At 50.1% G+C, this 16,759-nt stretch overlaps 1 protein-coding gene across 1 annotated transcript in view; it reads right to left on the reverse strand.

The window, feature by feature from the left end:
* The window catches only part of ACAP1 (ArfGAP with coiled-coil, ankyrin repeat and PH domains 1), a 66,730-nt gene that overhangs the window by 36,821 nt on the left and 13,150 nt on the right, over positions 1–16,759 (reverse strand). The window contains exon 2 of the mRNA XM_089667213.1: positions 1,174–1,231. Coding sequence (XP_089523339.1) covers positions 1,174–1,231 — 58 coding nt within the window. The remainder of the gene's footprint in view (positions 1–1,173; positions 1,232–16,759) is intronic.

Below are 16,759 nucleotides of genomic sequence, written 5' to 3' on the forward strand. Positions count from 1 at the left end.
TACAAAATTTGAAATCGATTGGAAAACAACGAATATAAGAAACGAATCCAAATATTGAAAATGAATCCGAATGTACGGAACAAATCCCGGAAATGAATCATTCTAACATAACAAATATCATGAAATGAAATGATTGACTTAACCCCTTCACGCCAACGCCTCCAGGCCCTTTGAGGGTTTCAGAAGCCGGGAGGCGGGGTTTAGGGTCACATGATCAGGAAAGGTCCCGATCGAAAGAGGAGATCGGGACCTTTCCAGGAGTACCCGACACGTGTGTTGGGAGTGGGCAGGGCGCGTGCTCTCAGCACATATGTCTTTTTTTTAATAGAGCGCAAATGTGCGGCCGCTCGGTGTCTAGGCCCAGGTTCCGGGAGGACGCACATTTGCATTCGGCCGGCGTGAAGACGTTAAACAAACGTTTCCATGGAGTCTTGGGTTGGGCGAAGCCTCCAGCAGCCTTGGGTTCACATTGTACCAGCAACCTGAGGGTGAACAGCCCTTTTAGGATTGGTGCTGGCCATGGTTCTAGACTCCACCCCGGGAACAGAGGAGGTCTCCATCCGAGAGTCACAGCCAGAACGACTGAGCGGCAGGACAGGGAATGGATTCACAAGAGTGAGAATTGTCCGGAGGAGAGACATCCAAGGGCCTAAAGCCTGTGAGGCCGAAGGAAGCCTGGAGGCTGCTATGAAGGGTTTGTTTTGCTGCGGGCCCCTGTGAGGATCATTCTGCGATATCTGGAACTTTCTGCCACAAAGCGGGCAAGAAAATGAGAATGAAGATTATGGTGAGCGGAACGCGTCCTTGGAGGAGCCACATTTGACCGGATTCCCACACAGGATAACTTCGGAGACATGTTCAAGGGAACGTTCTGGATATCGGCCAGCACATCGTCCCACGCCTTCCTCCGATTGGCCCACGTCCAGGCTGTAATGACGATTGGTTAATGATGAATCTGCTGTATGGAAGGAGATCATTTTATGGTTATGGCTCGGTTATCTCCTTACTAGGACGGTTCACGGGGTTCAGGAACAGTCTAGACGTAGGAGCAAGGACCATCTCTTCACCATTTATTATCTCACAGACAATGTGAACCTTCTGACCCAGAAGTCCCAACCCATAATAATCTCACAAATGCCTGAACCACCCCCCCCCCCCCCCACACATACACACCTTCTCCAATCGGTTCTCCAGGTCAAAAACTTCTGACTCCACCGTTTCCATGGCGGCCCTGGAACAAAAAACCATTACTACAGACATAGAAATGATTGGAGGAATTCCACAAAACAATTCTAATAAGAAAAAGCTATTTGTTCTAATAGTGTACTTACCTCACCATGAAGAATCTGCCATCATCCCAGAACACCAAACAGATCACTGAGGAACCTACTCTGGAACATAAGTGACTGGAACCAGATACACCACAGAGGAACCTACTCCAGAATATCAGTGACTGGAACCAGATACACCACAGAGGAACCTACTCCGGAATATCAGTGACTCAGAACCCATATACACCACAGAGTAACCTACTCCGGAATATCAGTGACTCAGAACCCATATACACCACAGAGGAACCTACTCTGGAACATAAGTGACTCAGAAACCAGATACACCACAGAGGAACCTACTCCAGAACATAAGTGACTGGAACCAGATACACCACAGAGGAACCTACTCCGGAATATCAGTGACTCGGGAACCAGATACACCACAGAGGAACCTACTCCGGAACATAAGTGACTGGAACCAGACACACCACAGAGGAACCTACTCCGGAATATCAGTGACTCGGGAACCAGATACACCACAGAGGAACCTACTCCGGAATATCAGTGACTCGGGAACCAGATACACCACAGAGGAACCTACTCTGGAACATAAGTGACTCAGGAACCAGATACACCACAGAGGAACCTACTCCGGAATATCGGTGACTCAGGAACCAGATACACCACAGAGGAACCTACTCCGGAATATCGGTGACTCGGGAACCAGATACACCACAGAGGAACCTACTCCGGAACATAAGTGACTGGAACCAGACACACCACAGAGGAACCTACTCCGGAATATCAGTGACTCTGGAACCAGATACACCACAGAGGAACCTACTCCGGAACATAAGTGACTGGAACCAGACACACCACAGAGGAACCTACTCCGGAATATCAGTGACTCTGGAACCAGATACACCACAGAGGAACCTACTCCGGAATATCAGTGACTCGGGAACCAGATACACCACAGAGGAACCTACTCCGGAACATAAGTGACTGGAACCAGACACACCACAGAGGAACCTACTCCGGAATTTCAGTGACTCGGGAACCAGATACACCACAGAGGAACCTACTCCGGAATATCAGTGACTCGGGAACCAGATACACCACAGAGGAACCTACTCTGGAACATAAGTGACTCAGGAACCAGATACACCACAGAGGAACCTACTCCGGAATATCAGTGACTGGAACCAGACACACCACAGAGGAACCTAATCCGGAATATCAGTGACTCAGGAACCAGATACACCACAGAGGAACCTACTCCGGAATATCAGTGACTCAGGAACCAGATACACCACAGAGGAACCTACTCCGGAACATAAGTGACTGGAACCAGACACACCACAGAGGAACCTACTCCAGAATATCAGTGACTCGGGAACCAGATACACCACAGAGGAACCTACTCCGGAATATCAGTGACTCGGGAACCAGATACACCACAGAGGAACCTACTCCGGAATATCAGTGACTCGGGAACCAGATACACCACAGAGGAACCTACTCCGGAATATCGGTGACTCGGGAACCAGATACACCACAGAGGAACCTACTCCGGAATATCAGTGACTCGGGAACCAGATACACCACAGAGGAACCTACTCCGGAATATCAGTGACTCGGGAACAAGATACACCACAGAGGAACCTACTCCGGAATTTCAGTGACTCAGGAACCAGATACACCACAGAGGAACCTACTCCGGAATATCAGTGACTCAGGAACCAGATACACCACAGAGGAACCTACTCCGGAATATCGGTGACACGGGAACCAGATATACCACAGAGGAACCTACTCCGGAATAACAGTGACTCAGGAACCAGATACACCACAGAGGAACCTACTCCGGAATATCAGTGACTCGGGAACCAGATATACCACAGAGGAACCTACTTCAGAACATCAGTGACTCGGGAACCAGATACACCACAGAGGAACCTACTGTGGAATATCAGTGACTCGGGAACCAGATATACCACAGAGGAACCTACTCCAGAACATCAGTGACTCGGGAACCAGATACACCACAGAGGAACCTACTCTGGAAAACCGGTGACTCGGGAACCAGATACACCACAAAGGAACCTACTCCGGAAAACCGGTGACTCGGGAACCAGATACACCACAGAGGAACCTACTCCGGAATATCAGTGACTCGGGAACCAGATATACCACAGAGGAACCTACTCCAGAACATCGGTGACTCGGGAACCAGATACACCACAGAGGAACCTACTCCGGAAAACCGGTGACTCGGGAACCAGATACACCACAGAGGAACCTACTCCGGAATATCAGTGACTCGGGAACCAGATACACCACAGAGGAACCTACTCCGGAATATCGGTGACACGGGAACCAGATACGCCACAGAGGAACCTACTCCGGAATATCGGTGACTCGGGAACCAGATACACCACAGAGGAACCTACTCCGGAATATCGGTGACTCGGGAACCAGATACACCACAGAGGAACCTACTCCGGAATATCGGTGACTCGGGAACCAGATACACCACAGAGGAACCTACTCCGGAATATCGGTGACTCGGGAACCAGATACACCACAAAGGAACCTACTCCGGAATATCGGTGACTCGGGAACCAGATACACCACAGAGGAACCTACTCCGGAAAACCAGTGACTCGGGAACCAGATACACCACAGAGGAACCTACTCCGGAATATCGGTGACTCGGGAACCAGATACACCACAGAGGAACCTACTCCGGAATATCAGTGACTCGGGAACCAGATACACCAAAGAGGAACCTACTCCGGAATATCAGTGACTCAGGAACCAGATACACCACAGAGGAACCTACTCCGGAATATCAGTGACTCGGGAACCAGATACACCACAGAGGAACCTACTCCGGAAAATCAGTGACTCGGGAACCAGATACACCAAAGAGGAACCTACTCCGGAATATCAGTGACTCGGGAACCAGATACACCACAGAGGAACTTACTCCGGAATATCAGTGACTCCGGAACCAGACACACCACAGAGGAACCTACTCCGGAATATCAGTGACTCGGGAACCAGATACACCACAGAGGAACCTACTCCGGAATATCAGTGACTCGGGAACCAGATACACCACAGAGGAACCAACTCCGGAATATCAGTGACTCGGGAACCAGATACACCACAGAGGAACCTACTCCGGAATATCAGTGACTCCGGAACCAGACACACCACAGAGGAACCTACTCCGGAATATCAGTGACTCGGGAACCAGATACACCACAGAGGAACCAACTCCGGAATATCAGTGACTCGGGAACCAGATACACCAAAGAGAAACCTACTCCGGAATATCAGTGACTCGGGAACCAGACACACCACAGAGGAACCTACTCCGGAATATCAGTGACTCCGGAACCAGACACACCACAGAGGAACCTACTCCGGAATATCAGTGACTCGGGAACCAGATACACCACAGAGGAACCAACTCCGGAATATCAGTGACTCGGGAACCAGATACACCAAAGAGAAACCTACTCCGGAATATCAGTGACTCGGGAACCAGACACACCACAGAGGAACCTACTCCGGAATATCAGTGACTCGGGAACCAGATACACCACAGAGGAACCTACTCCTGAATATCAGTGACTCGGGAACCAGATACACCAAAGAGGAACCTACTCCAGAATATCAGTGACTCGGGAACCAGATACACCACAGAGGAACTTACTCCGGAATATCAGTGACTCGGGAACCAGACACACGACAGAGGAACCTACTCCGGAATATCAGTGACACGGGAACCAGATACACCACAGAGGAACCTACTCCGGAATATCAGTGACTCGGGAACCAGATACACCACAGAGGAACCTACTCCGGAATATCAGTGACTCAGGAACCAGATACACCACAGAGGAACCTACTCCAGAATATCAGTGACTCAGGAAGTAAATACTCCACAGAGGAACCTACTCTGGAATATAGGTAACTACAACCAGATACATCACAGAGGAACCTACTCTGGTGTATCTGGTTCCCGAGTCACTGATATTCCAGACTAGGTTCCTCTGTGATGTATCTGGTTGTAGTCACCTATGATTCAGAGTAGGTTCCTCTGTGGTGTATCTGGTTCCTGAGTCACTGATATTCCCGAGTAGGTTCCTCTGTGGAGTATTTACTTCCCGAGTTACTGATATTCCGGAGTAGGTTCCTCTGTGGTGTATTTGGGTTCTGAGTCACCGATATTCCGGAGTAGGGTCCTCTGTGGTGTATTTGGGTTCTGAGTCACCGATATTCCGGAGTAGGTTCCTCTGTGGTGTATCTGGTTGCAGTCAATTATGTTCCAGAGTAGGTTCCTCTGTGGTCTATCTGGTTCCTGAGTCACTGATATTCCACAGAGGAACCTACTCCGGAATATCAGTGACTCGGGAACCAGATACACCACAGAGGAACCTACTCCGGAATATCAGTGACTCAGGAACCAGATACACCACAGAGGAACCTACTCAGGAATATCAGTGACTCGGGAACCAGATACACCACAGAGGAACCTACTCCGGAATATCAGTGACTCGGGAACCAGATGTACCACAGAGGAACCTACTCCGGAATATCAGTGACTCGGGAACCAGATGTACCACAGAGGAACCTACTCCGGAATATCAGTGACTCGGGAACCAGATACACCACAGAGGAACCTACTCCGGAAAACCGGTGACTCAGGAACCAGATACACCACAGAGGAACCTACTCCGGAAAACTGGTGACTCAGGAACCAGATACACCACAGAGTAACCTACTCCAGAATATTGGGGACTCAGAACCAGATACACCACAGAGGAATCTACTCCGGAATATCAGTGACTCGGGAACCAGATACACCACAGAGGAACGTACACCACAGAGGAACCTACTCCGGAATATCGGTGACTCGGGAACCAGATACACCACAGAGGAACCTACTCCGGAATATCGGTGACTCGGGAACCAGATACACCACAGAGGAACCTACTCCGGAATATCGGTGACTTGGGAACCAGATACACCACAGAGGAACCTGCTCCGGAAAATCGGTGACTCGGGAACCAGATACACCACAGAGGAACCTACTCAGCAAAATCAGTGACTCAGAACCCAGATACACCACAGAGGAACCTACTCCGGAATATCAGTGATTCGGGAACCAGATACACCACAGAGGAACCTACTCCAGATTATCTGTGACTCGGGAACCAGATACACCACAGAGGAACTTACTCCGGAATATCAGTGACTCGGGAACCAGACACACCACAGAGGAACCTACTCCGGAATATCAGTGACTCGGGAACCAGATACACCACAGAGGAACCTACTCCGGAATATCAGTGACTCGGGAACCAGATACACCAAAGAGGAACCTACTCCGGAATATCAGTGACTCGGGAACCAGATACACCACAGAGGAACTTACTCCGGAATATCAGTGACTCGGGAACCAGACACACGACAGAGGAACCTACTCCGGAATATCAGTGACTCGGGAACCAGATACACCACAGAGGAACCTACTCCGGAATATCAGTGACTCGGGAACCAGATACACCACAGAGGAACCTACTCCGGAATATCAGTGACTCAGGAAGTAAATACTCCACAGAGGAACCTACTCTGGAATATAGGTAACTCGGGAACCAGATACACCAAAGAGAAACCTACTCCGGAATATCAGTGACTCGGGAACCAGATACACCACAGAGGAACTTACTCCGGAATATCAGTGACTCGGGAACCAGACACACCACAGAGGAACCTACTTTGGAATATCAGTGACTCGGGAACCAGATACACCACAGAGGAACCTACTCCGGAATATCAGTGACTCGGGAACCAGATACACCACAGAGGAACTTACTCCGGAATATCAGTGACTCGGGAACCAGACACACGACAGAGGAACCTACTCCGGAATATCAGTGACTCGGGAACCAGATACACCACAGAGGAACCTACTCCGGAATATCAGTGACTCGGGAGCCAGATACACCACAGAGGAACCTACTCCGGAATATCAGTGACTCAGGAACCAGATACACCACAGAGGAACCTACTCCGGAATATCAGTGACTCAGGAACCAGATACACCACAGAGGAACCTACTCCAGAATATCAGTGACTCAGGAAGTAAATACTCCACAGAGGAACCTACTCTGGAATATAGGTAACTACAACCAGATACATCACAGAGGAACCTACTCTAGTGTATCTGGTTCCCGAGTCACTGATATTCCAGACTAGGTTCCTCTGTGATGTATCTGGTTGTAGTCACCTATGTTTCAGAGTAGGTTCCTCTGTGGTGTATCTGGTTCCTGAGTCACTGATATTCCCCAGTAGGTTCCTCTGTGGAGTATTTACTTCCCGAGTTACTGACATTCCGGAGTAGGTTCCTCTGTGGTGTATTTGGGTTCTGAGTCATCGATATTCCGGAGTAGGGTCCTCTGTGGTGTATTTGGGTTCTGAGTCACCGATATTCCGGAGTAGGTTCCTCTGTGGTGTATCTGGTTGCAGTCAATTATGTTCCAGAGTAGGTTCCTCTGTGGTCTATCTGGTTCCTGAGTCACTGATATTCCACAGAGGAACCTACTCCGGAATATCAGTGACTCGGGAACCAGATACACCACAGAGGAACCTACTCCGGAATATCAGTGACTCAGGAACCAGATACACCACAGAAGAACCTACTCCGGAATATCAGTGACTCGGGAACCAGATACACCACAGAGGAACCTACTCCGGAATATCCGTGACTCGGGAACCAGATGTACCACAGAGGAACCTACTCCGGAATATCAGTGACTCGGGAACCAGATGTACCACAGAGGAACCTACTCCAGAATATCAGTGACTCGGGAACCAGATACACCACAGAGGAACCTACTCCGGAATATCAGTGACTCGGGAACCAGATACACCACAGAGGAACCTACTCCGGAAAACCGGTGACTCAGGAACCAGATACACCACAGAGGAACCTACTCCGGAAAACTGGTGACTCAGGAACCAGATACACCACAGAGTAACCTACTCCAGAATATTGGGGACTCAGAACCAGATACACCACAGAGGAACCTACTCCGGAATATCGGTAACTCGGGAACCAGATACACCACAGAGGAATCTACTCCGGAATATCAGTGACTCGGGAACCAGATACACCACAGAGGAACATACACCACAGAGGAACATACTCCGGAATATCGGTGACTCGGGAACTAGATACACCACAGAAGAACCTACTCCGGAATATCGGTGACTCGGGAACCAGATACACCACAGAGGAACCTACTCCGGAATATCGGTGACTCGGGAACCAGATACACCACAGAGGAACCTACTCAGCAAAATCAGTGACTCAGAACCCAGATACACCACAGAGGAACCTACTCCGGAATATCAGTGATTCGGGAACCAGATACACCACAGAGGAACCTACTCCAGATTATCTGTGACTCGGGAACCAGATACACCACAGAGGAACCTACTCTGGAATATCAGTGACACGGGAACCAGATACACCACAGAGGAACCTACTCCAGAATATCAGTGACTCGGGAACCAGATACACCACAGAGGAACCTACTCCGGAATATCAGTGACTCAGAACCCAGATACACTACAAAGGGACCTACTCCGGAATATCGATGACTCGGGAACCAGATACACCACAGAGGAACCTACTCCGGAAAATCAGTGACTCGGGAACCAGATACACCACAGAGGAACCTACTCCAGAATATCAGTGACTCGGGAACCAGATACACCACAGAGGAACCTACTCCAGAATATCAGTGACTCAGGAACCAGATACACCACAGAGGAACCTACTCCAAAATATCAGTGACTCAGAACCCAGATACACCACAGAGGAACCTACTCTGGAATATCAGTGACTTGGGAACCCAGATACACCACAGAGAAACCTAGTCCGGAATATCGGTGACTCAGGAACCAGATACACCACAGAGGAACCTACTCTGGAATATCAGTGACTTGGGAACCAGATACACAACAAAGGAACCTACTCCGGAAAATCGGTGACTCTGGAACCAGATACACCACAGAGGAACCTACTCAGGAAAATCAGTGACTCAGAACCCAGATACACAACAGAGGAACCTACTCAGGAAAATCAGCTACTCGGGAACCAGATCCACCACAGAGGAACCTACTCCAGAATATCAGTGACTCGGGAACCAGATACACCACAGAGGAACCTACTCCAGAATATCAGTGACTCGGGAACCAGATACACCACAGAGGAACCTACTCCGGAATATCAGTGACTCGGGAACCAGATACACCACAGAGGAACCTACTCCGGAATATCAGTGACTCGGGAACCAGATACACCACAGAGGAACCTACTCCGGAATATCAGTGACTCGGGAACCAGATACACCACAGAGGAACCTACTCCGGAATATCAGTGACTCGGGAACCAGATACACCACAGAGGAACCTACTCCAGAATATCAGTGACTCGGGAACCAGATACACCACAGAGGAACCTACTCCAGAATATCAGTGACTCAGGAACCAGATACACCACAGAGGAACCTACTCCAAAATATCAGTGACTCAGAACCCAGATACACCACAGAGGAACCTACTCTGGAATATCAGTGACTTGGGAACCCAGATACACCACAGAGAAACCTACTCCGGAATATCGGTGACTCAGGAACCAGATACACCACAGAGAAACCTACTCCGGAATATCGGTGACTCAGGAACCAGATACACCACAGAGGAACCTACTCTGGAATATCAGTGACTTGGGAACCAGATACACAACAAAGGAACCTACTCCGGAAAATCGGTGACTCTGGAACCAGATACACCACAGAGGAACCTACTCAGGAAAATCAGTGACTCAGAACCCAGATGCACAACAGAGGAACCTACTCAGGAAAATCAGCTACTCGGGAACCAGATCCACCACAGAGGAACCTACTCCAGAATATCAGTGACTCGGGAACCAGATACACCACAGAGGAACCTACTCCGGAATATCAGTGACTCGGAAACCAGATACACCACAGAGGAACCTACTCCGGAATATCAGTGACTCGGGAACCAGATACACCACAGAGGAACCTACTCCGGAATATCAGTGACTCGGGAACCAGATACACCACAGAGGAACCTACTCCGGAATATCAGTGACTCGGGAACCAGATACACCACAGAGGAACCTACTCCGGAATATCAGTGACTCAGGAACCAGATACACCACAGAGGAACCTACTCTGGAACATAATTGACTGGAACCAGATACACCACAGAGGAACCTACTCCAGAATATCAGTGACTCAGAACCCAGATACACCACAGAGGAACCTACTCCGGAATATCAGTGACTCAGGAACCAGATACACCACAGAGGAACCTACTCTGGAACATAATTGACTGGAACCAGATACACCACAGAGGAACCTACTCCAGAATATCAGAGACTCAGAACCCAGATACACCACAGAGGAATCTACTCTGGAATATCAGTGACTCAGGAAGTAAATACTCCACAGAGGAACCTACTCCGGAATATCGGTGACTCAGGAACCAGATACACCACAGAGGAACCTACTCTGGAATATCAGTGACTTGGGAACCAGATACACAACAAAGGAACCTACTCCGGAAAATCGGTGACTCTGGAACCAGATACACCACAGAGGAACCTACTCAGGAAAATCAGTGACTCAGAACCCAGATGCACAACAGAGGAACCTACTCAGGAAAATCAGCTACTCGGGAACCAGATCCACCACAGAGGAACCTACTCCAGAATATCAGTGACTCGGGAACCAGATACACCACAGAGGAACCTACTCCGGAATATCAGTGACTCGGAAACCAGATACACCACAGAGGAACCTACTCCGGAATATCAGTGACTCGGGAACCAGATACACCACAGAGGAACCTACTCCGGAATATCAGTGACTCGGGAACCAGATACACCACAGAGGAACCTACTCCGGAATATCAGTGACTCGGGAACCAGATACACCACAGAGGAACCTACTCCGGAATATCAGTGACTCAGGAACCAGATACACCACAGAGGAACCTACTCTGGAACATAATTGACTGGAACCAGATACACCACAGAGGAACCTACTCCAGAATATCAGTGACTCAGAACCAAGATACACCACAGAGGAACCTACTCCGGAATATCAGTGACTCGGGAACCAGATACACCACAGAGGAACCTACTCTGGAACATAATTGACTGGAACCAGATACACCACAGAGGAGCCTACTCCAGAATATCAGAGACTCAGAACCCAGATACACCACAGAGGAACCTACTCTGGAATATCAGTGACTCAGGAAGTAAATACTCCACAGAGGAACCTACTCTGGAATATAGGTAACTACATCCAGATACATCACAGAGGAACCTACTCTGGTGTATCTGGTTCCCAAGTCACTGATATTCCAGAGTAGGTTCCTCTGTGATGTATCTGGTTGTAGTCACCTATGCTCCAGAGTAGGTTCCTCTGTGGTGTATCTGGTTCCTGAGTCACTGATAATCCAGAGTAGGTTCCTCTGTGGTGTATCTGGTTCCTGAGTCACTGATATTTCCCAGTAGGTTCCTCTGTGGTGTATTTGGGTTCTGAGTCACCGATATTCCAGAGTAGGTTCCTCTGTGGTGTATCTGGTTCCTGAGTCACTGATATTCCACAGAGAAACCTACTCCGGAATATCGGTGACTCAGGAAGTAAATACACCACGGAGGAACCTACTGTGGAATATCAGTGACTCGGGAACCAGATACACCACAGAGGAACCTACTCTGGAACATAATTGACTGGAACCAGCTACAACACAGAGGAACCTACTCCGGAATATCAGTGACTCAGGAACCAGATACACCACAGAGGAACCTACTCTGGAACATAATTGACTGGAACCAGATACACCACAGAGGAACCTACTCCGGAATATCGGTGACTCAGAACCCAAATACACCACAGAGGAAACTACTCCGGAATATCGGTGACTCAGAACCCAAATACACCACAGAGGAAACTACTCCGGAATATCGGTGACTCAGAACCCAAATACACCACAGAGGAACCTACTCCGGAATATCAGTGACTCAGGAACCAGATACATAACAGAGGAACCTACTCAGGAATGTCAGTGACTCAGGAACCAGATCCACCATAGAGGATCCGTGACAGACCCAACCATGACCTCATTACGTAATCAGTGTGGGATGTTTATCTCAATGTGTAATATTTGTTTTATTGTTCATGTGAGGACTGCTCCTGTTCCTGAGTACATAAAAACTTGTATTTCTGTTCCATAAAGAGTTCCAGTTTTGCACCTAAGCGAGTGTCGTCTAGTTCTTGGGTGCGATGCTCGGCTATATTACCTTGGTCCTGTGTCCCAGCAGTGTGGAAGCAGTTCTCTGACGGAATCACCCAATCGGGTTGACAGATTCGTCACATTTGCTGGCAGTGGTGGGATTTGCTTTTCCTTTCAGAGCAATCCAAACTACCAGTGGGAATATGGATGAAGGACAGGAAATGGCAGCTGGATTTCAGTGGAGACTGCAGGAAGCTCTGGCCCAGTTTGATGGTCCTGTCTTGGCAGGTGAGCTGGACTGGAAGGATGTGATTTGAAGAGAACAGTGGAACGAGGCTCTAGAGGAGGTTCAGGTTCTCCGGGGAGAATTACTTCCAACCACAGTGCAATGATTTTGTGATCAGCTTGCATTGAGGATACCATTCCTAAGAGAGCATCCTCGGGAGGGATGGCTGACGGAGCTGGAGAGGTTGGTCCAGACGGAATGGTGCTGGATGATGGGTATCGGGCTACCCAAGTGTGTCTGTGGCTGAAGAACAGCGATCCTATAGAAGGCTATGACTTTGGTGGCCCGGGATTGATAGTTGAGACACTTCAGGAGGATCCATATTTTGGTGATGCAGTGGAGTGGAGATGGGACATTCAGGATTTTAGGTAGTTGGAACTTCCCAGTGAGCTCGGATGAACCGTGACTTGGACTTTATAGTAACACAGGAATGGGAGCCGGAACAAACATATAAAAGACTGACGAAGCTCAGCAGTGTTCTCCTGCACCCATGGATGGTATGGATCATCAGTCACCCGCCGAAGCACTGGTACTGGGCCCAAGTGCCAACAGCCTGTGCCCTGGATTTTCAGTAATTCCAGAGACTAGGGATTTAATAGACTTTTCTGCTGAGAAGGAACAACCCCGTGAGCCTCCAGCAGAAGATCTGACATCAGGGATGAGCACCACTGACCTCTGCTTACAACAATCAGTGGTCCTGGAGGATTTGTGCAAGACCCCCAAATTTTCATTTTGCTTCCCCACAGAAGAGCTGGCATCAGCGAAGAGCACCACTGACCTCTGCCCAGCACCAACAGCACTTCCAGAGCTCCAGGGAGCAGGGGCAGACTGACCATTTGGAAACTCGGGCACTGCCCGAGGGCCCGGGGTCAGTAGGGGGCCCCATGAGATGCCCCTGGTACCTTTTTCATAGGCTTTTTGGAGTTTGGGCAAGGACACAGGGGCACCATGATCCCCTATTGCCCGAGGGCCCCATGAGTTGTCAGTCCGCCCCTGCCAGGGAGCCAAGGTGGGCAGCCCTTCACCACAGCAGCAGGCCGATACAGTGGAACTCCTAACCCCAGCTGAAGCGCTGGAAACAGAGGGTCTACTACCTCTGGTCAACACCTACAGAGACTTGGGAACCTCAGGGAGAAGTCAGAGTTTCTGCTCCCCAGTGCCAGTGTAGGGACTTGGGAGCACAGAAAGTCTACCTCGCTTCACAGCGGGAGTCCAAGAGTCCAGAAGATGGAGCAACCGGCTCATCTCCCCAGGGTCAGTTCCACAGTCCGTGAGAGGAGGTGGTTGTCCTCCCTCCCCAGTGGCAATTCAAGGACCTGGGAGAGGAGGAAGCCGTCCTCACTCACTGGTGGCAGATCCACAGTCTAGAAGAGGAGGTGGTCGTGCACCCTCCCCAGCTGCAGAACCACAGTCTGGGAAAGAAGGTGGTCATCCTCCCACCCCAGCAGCAGATCCACAGTCCAGGACAGGAGGTGGTCATCCTTCCTTCCCAGCAGCAGATCAACAATCTGGGAGTGGAGGAAGTAGCCCTCCCTCCCCAACAGCCAAAGAGGAGGATGCGGGGTCCCCAGCTGAAGAAGTGGCAACAGGGCAGAGTGCCACTGACCTCTGTCCAGCACCTACTGTGTCTTCATGGCTCCAGGGAGTTGGGGCAATTGACCCCTTTCCCCAGCAGCAGACTGAGCCCCAGCTCCTCTTCTAGACTGTGGATCTGCCACCAGTGAGTGAGGATGGCTTCCTCCTCTCCCAGGTCCTTGAACTGCTGCTGGGGAGGGAGGACAACCACCTCCTCTCACGGACTGTGGACCTGCCCCTGGGGAGATGAGCCGGTTGCTCCATCTCCTGGACTCTTGGACTCCCGCTGTGAAGCGAGGAAGACTTTCTGTGCTCCCAAGTCCCTACACTGGTATACGGTAAAGACTTCCCAGCTGAAGCTCTGGCAGACCACACCAAATGATGACAACTCTTCCCTGACGCCCCTCAGAGGACTATATGGATGGATATTTTGGTGTTTATTGGTTAAGGTGCCATCTCAACACTCAGACACGAGGAGTTTTTGCTGTCCTCATAGTTATGGTTTGTCATGTGTCAGTCACCATCCGTGTTCCTCCTTCTACAGCAAGTTGTTCTCACAACCTCCGTCATTAGAAGTATTGGCTGGCAGTGCGGTCTGCGCACAGTTCTATGTGATTATTGCTCACAGCTGGGAGGAACGCCAAACAGGAAACCATGAAATGGGAAATACGAAGTAGAGTTGTGTGTAGTCAGTAGGATAGGTTGTGTGTTCAAAGCTGAAGTACAACGGTGTGACTGATGGGAGGCCAGAACTTAGATTCTCCATAAAAGGCATTGTGGTACCTCATATTTCCTTGGCACTCCAGACCAGTGACTCATACCCTAGAGACTTAGGACCAGTGCCTCATACCCCTCATACCCTAGAGCAGTGATGGCGAACCTTTGTGAGCCCGAGTGCCCAAACTGCAACCCAAAACCAACTTATTTCTTTCAAAGTGCCAACACTGCAATGAAACCTGAATATCGAGCTTTTGGTTTAGAAAAAACAACTCGTACAGAAGTGCAAACTAATTAACAGTACAGGAGATGACCAGAGACTGCAGACACAGTACAGGAGATGACCAGAGACTGCGGACATAGTACAGGGATGACCAGAGACTGCGGACATAGTACAGGAGATGACCAGAGACTGCGGACACAGTACAGGAGATGACCAGAGACTGCGGACACAGTACAGGAGATGACCAGAGACTGCGGACACAGTACAGGAGATGACCAGAGACTGCGGACACAGTACAGGAGATGACCAGAGACTGCGGACACAGTACAGGAGATGACCAGAGACTGCGGACACAGTACAGGAGATGACCAGAGACTGCAGACAGTACAGGGATGACCAGAGACTGCGGACACAGTACAGGAGATGACCAGAGACTGCGGACACAGTACAGGAGATGACCAGAGACTGCGGACACAGTACAGGAGATGACCAGAGACTGCGGACACAGTACAGGAGATGACCAGAGACTGCGGACACAGTACAGGGATGACCAGAGACTGCGGACACAGTACAGGAGATGACCAGAGACTGCGGACACAGTACAGGAGATGACCAGAGACTGCGGACACAGTACAGGAGATGACCAGAGACTGCGGACACAGTACAGGGATGACCAGAGACTGCGGACAGTACAGGAGATGACCAGAGACTGCGGACACAGTACAGGAGATGACCAGAGACTGCGGACACAGTACAGGAGATGACCAGAGACTGCGGACACAGTACAGGAGATGACCAGAGACTGCGGACACAGTACAGGAGATGACCAGAGACTGCGGACACAGTACAGGAGATGACCAGAGACTGCGGACACAGTACAGGGATGACCAGAGACTGCGGACACAGTACAGGAGATGACCAGAGACTGCGGACACAGTACAGGAGATGACCAGAGACTGCGGACACAGTACAGGGATGACCAGAGACTGCGGACAGTACAGGAGATGACCAGAGACTGCGGACAGTACAGGGGATGACCAGAGACTGCGGACAGTACAGGGCATGACCAGAGACTGCGGACAGTACAGGGGATGACCAGAGACTGCGGACAGTACAGGGATGACCAGAGACTGCGGACAGCACAGGGATGACCAGAGACTGCGGACAGCACAGGGATGACCAGAGACTGCGGACACAGTACAGGAGATGACCAGAGACTGCGGACACAGTACAGGGGATGACCAGAGACTGCGGACACAGTACAGGAGATGACCAGAGACTGCGGACACAGTACAGGAGATGATCAGAGACTGCAGACAGTACAGG

This window comes from Staurois parvus, unplaced genomic scaffold (assembly GCF_062004578.1).
Source record: "Staurois parvus isolate SC_StPar_1 unplaced genomic scaffold, SC_StPar_1.0 ptg003102l, whole genome shotgun sequence".
NCBI classification, from domain to species: Eukaryota; Metazoa; Chordata; class Amphibia; order Anura; family Ranidae; genus Staurois; species Staurois parvus.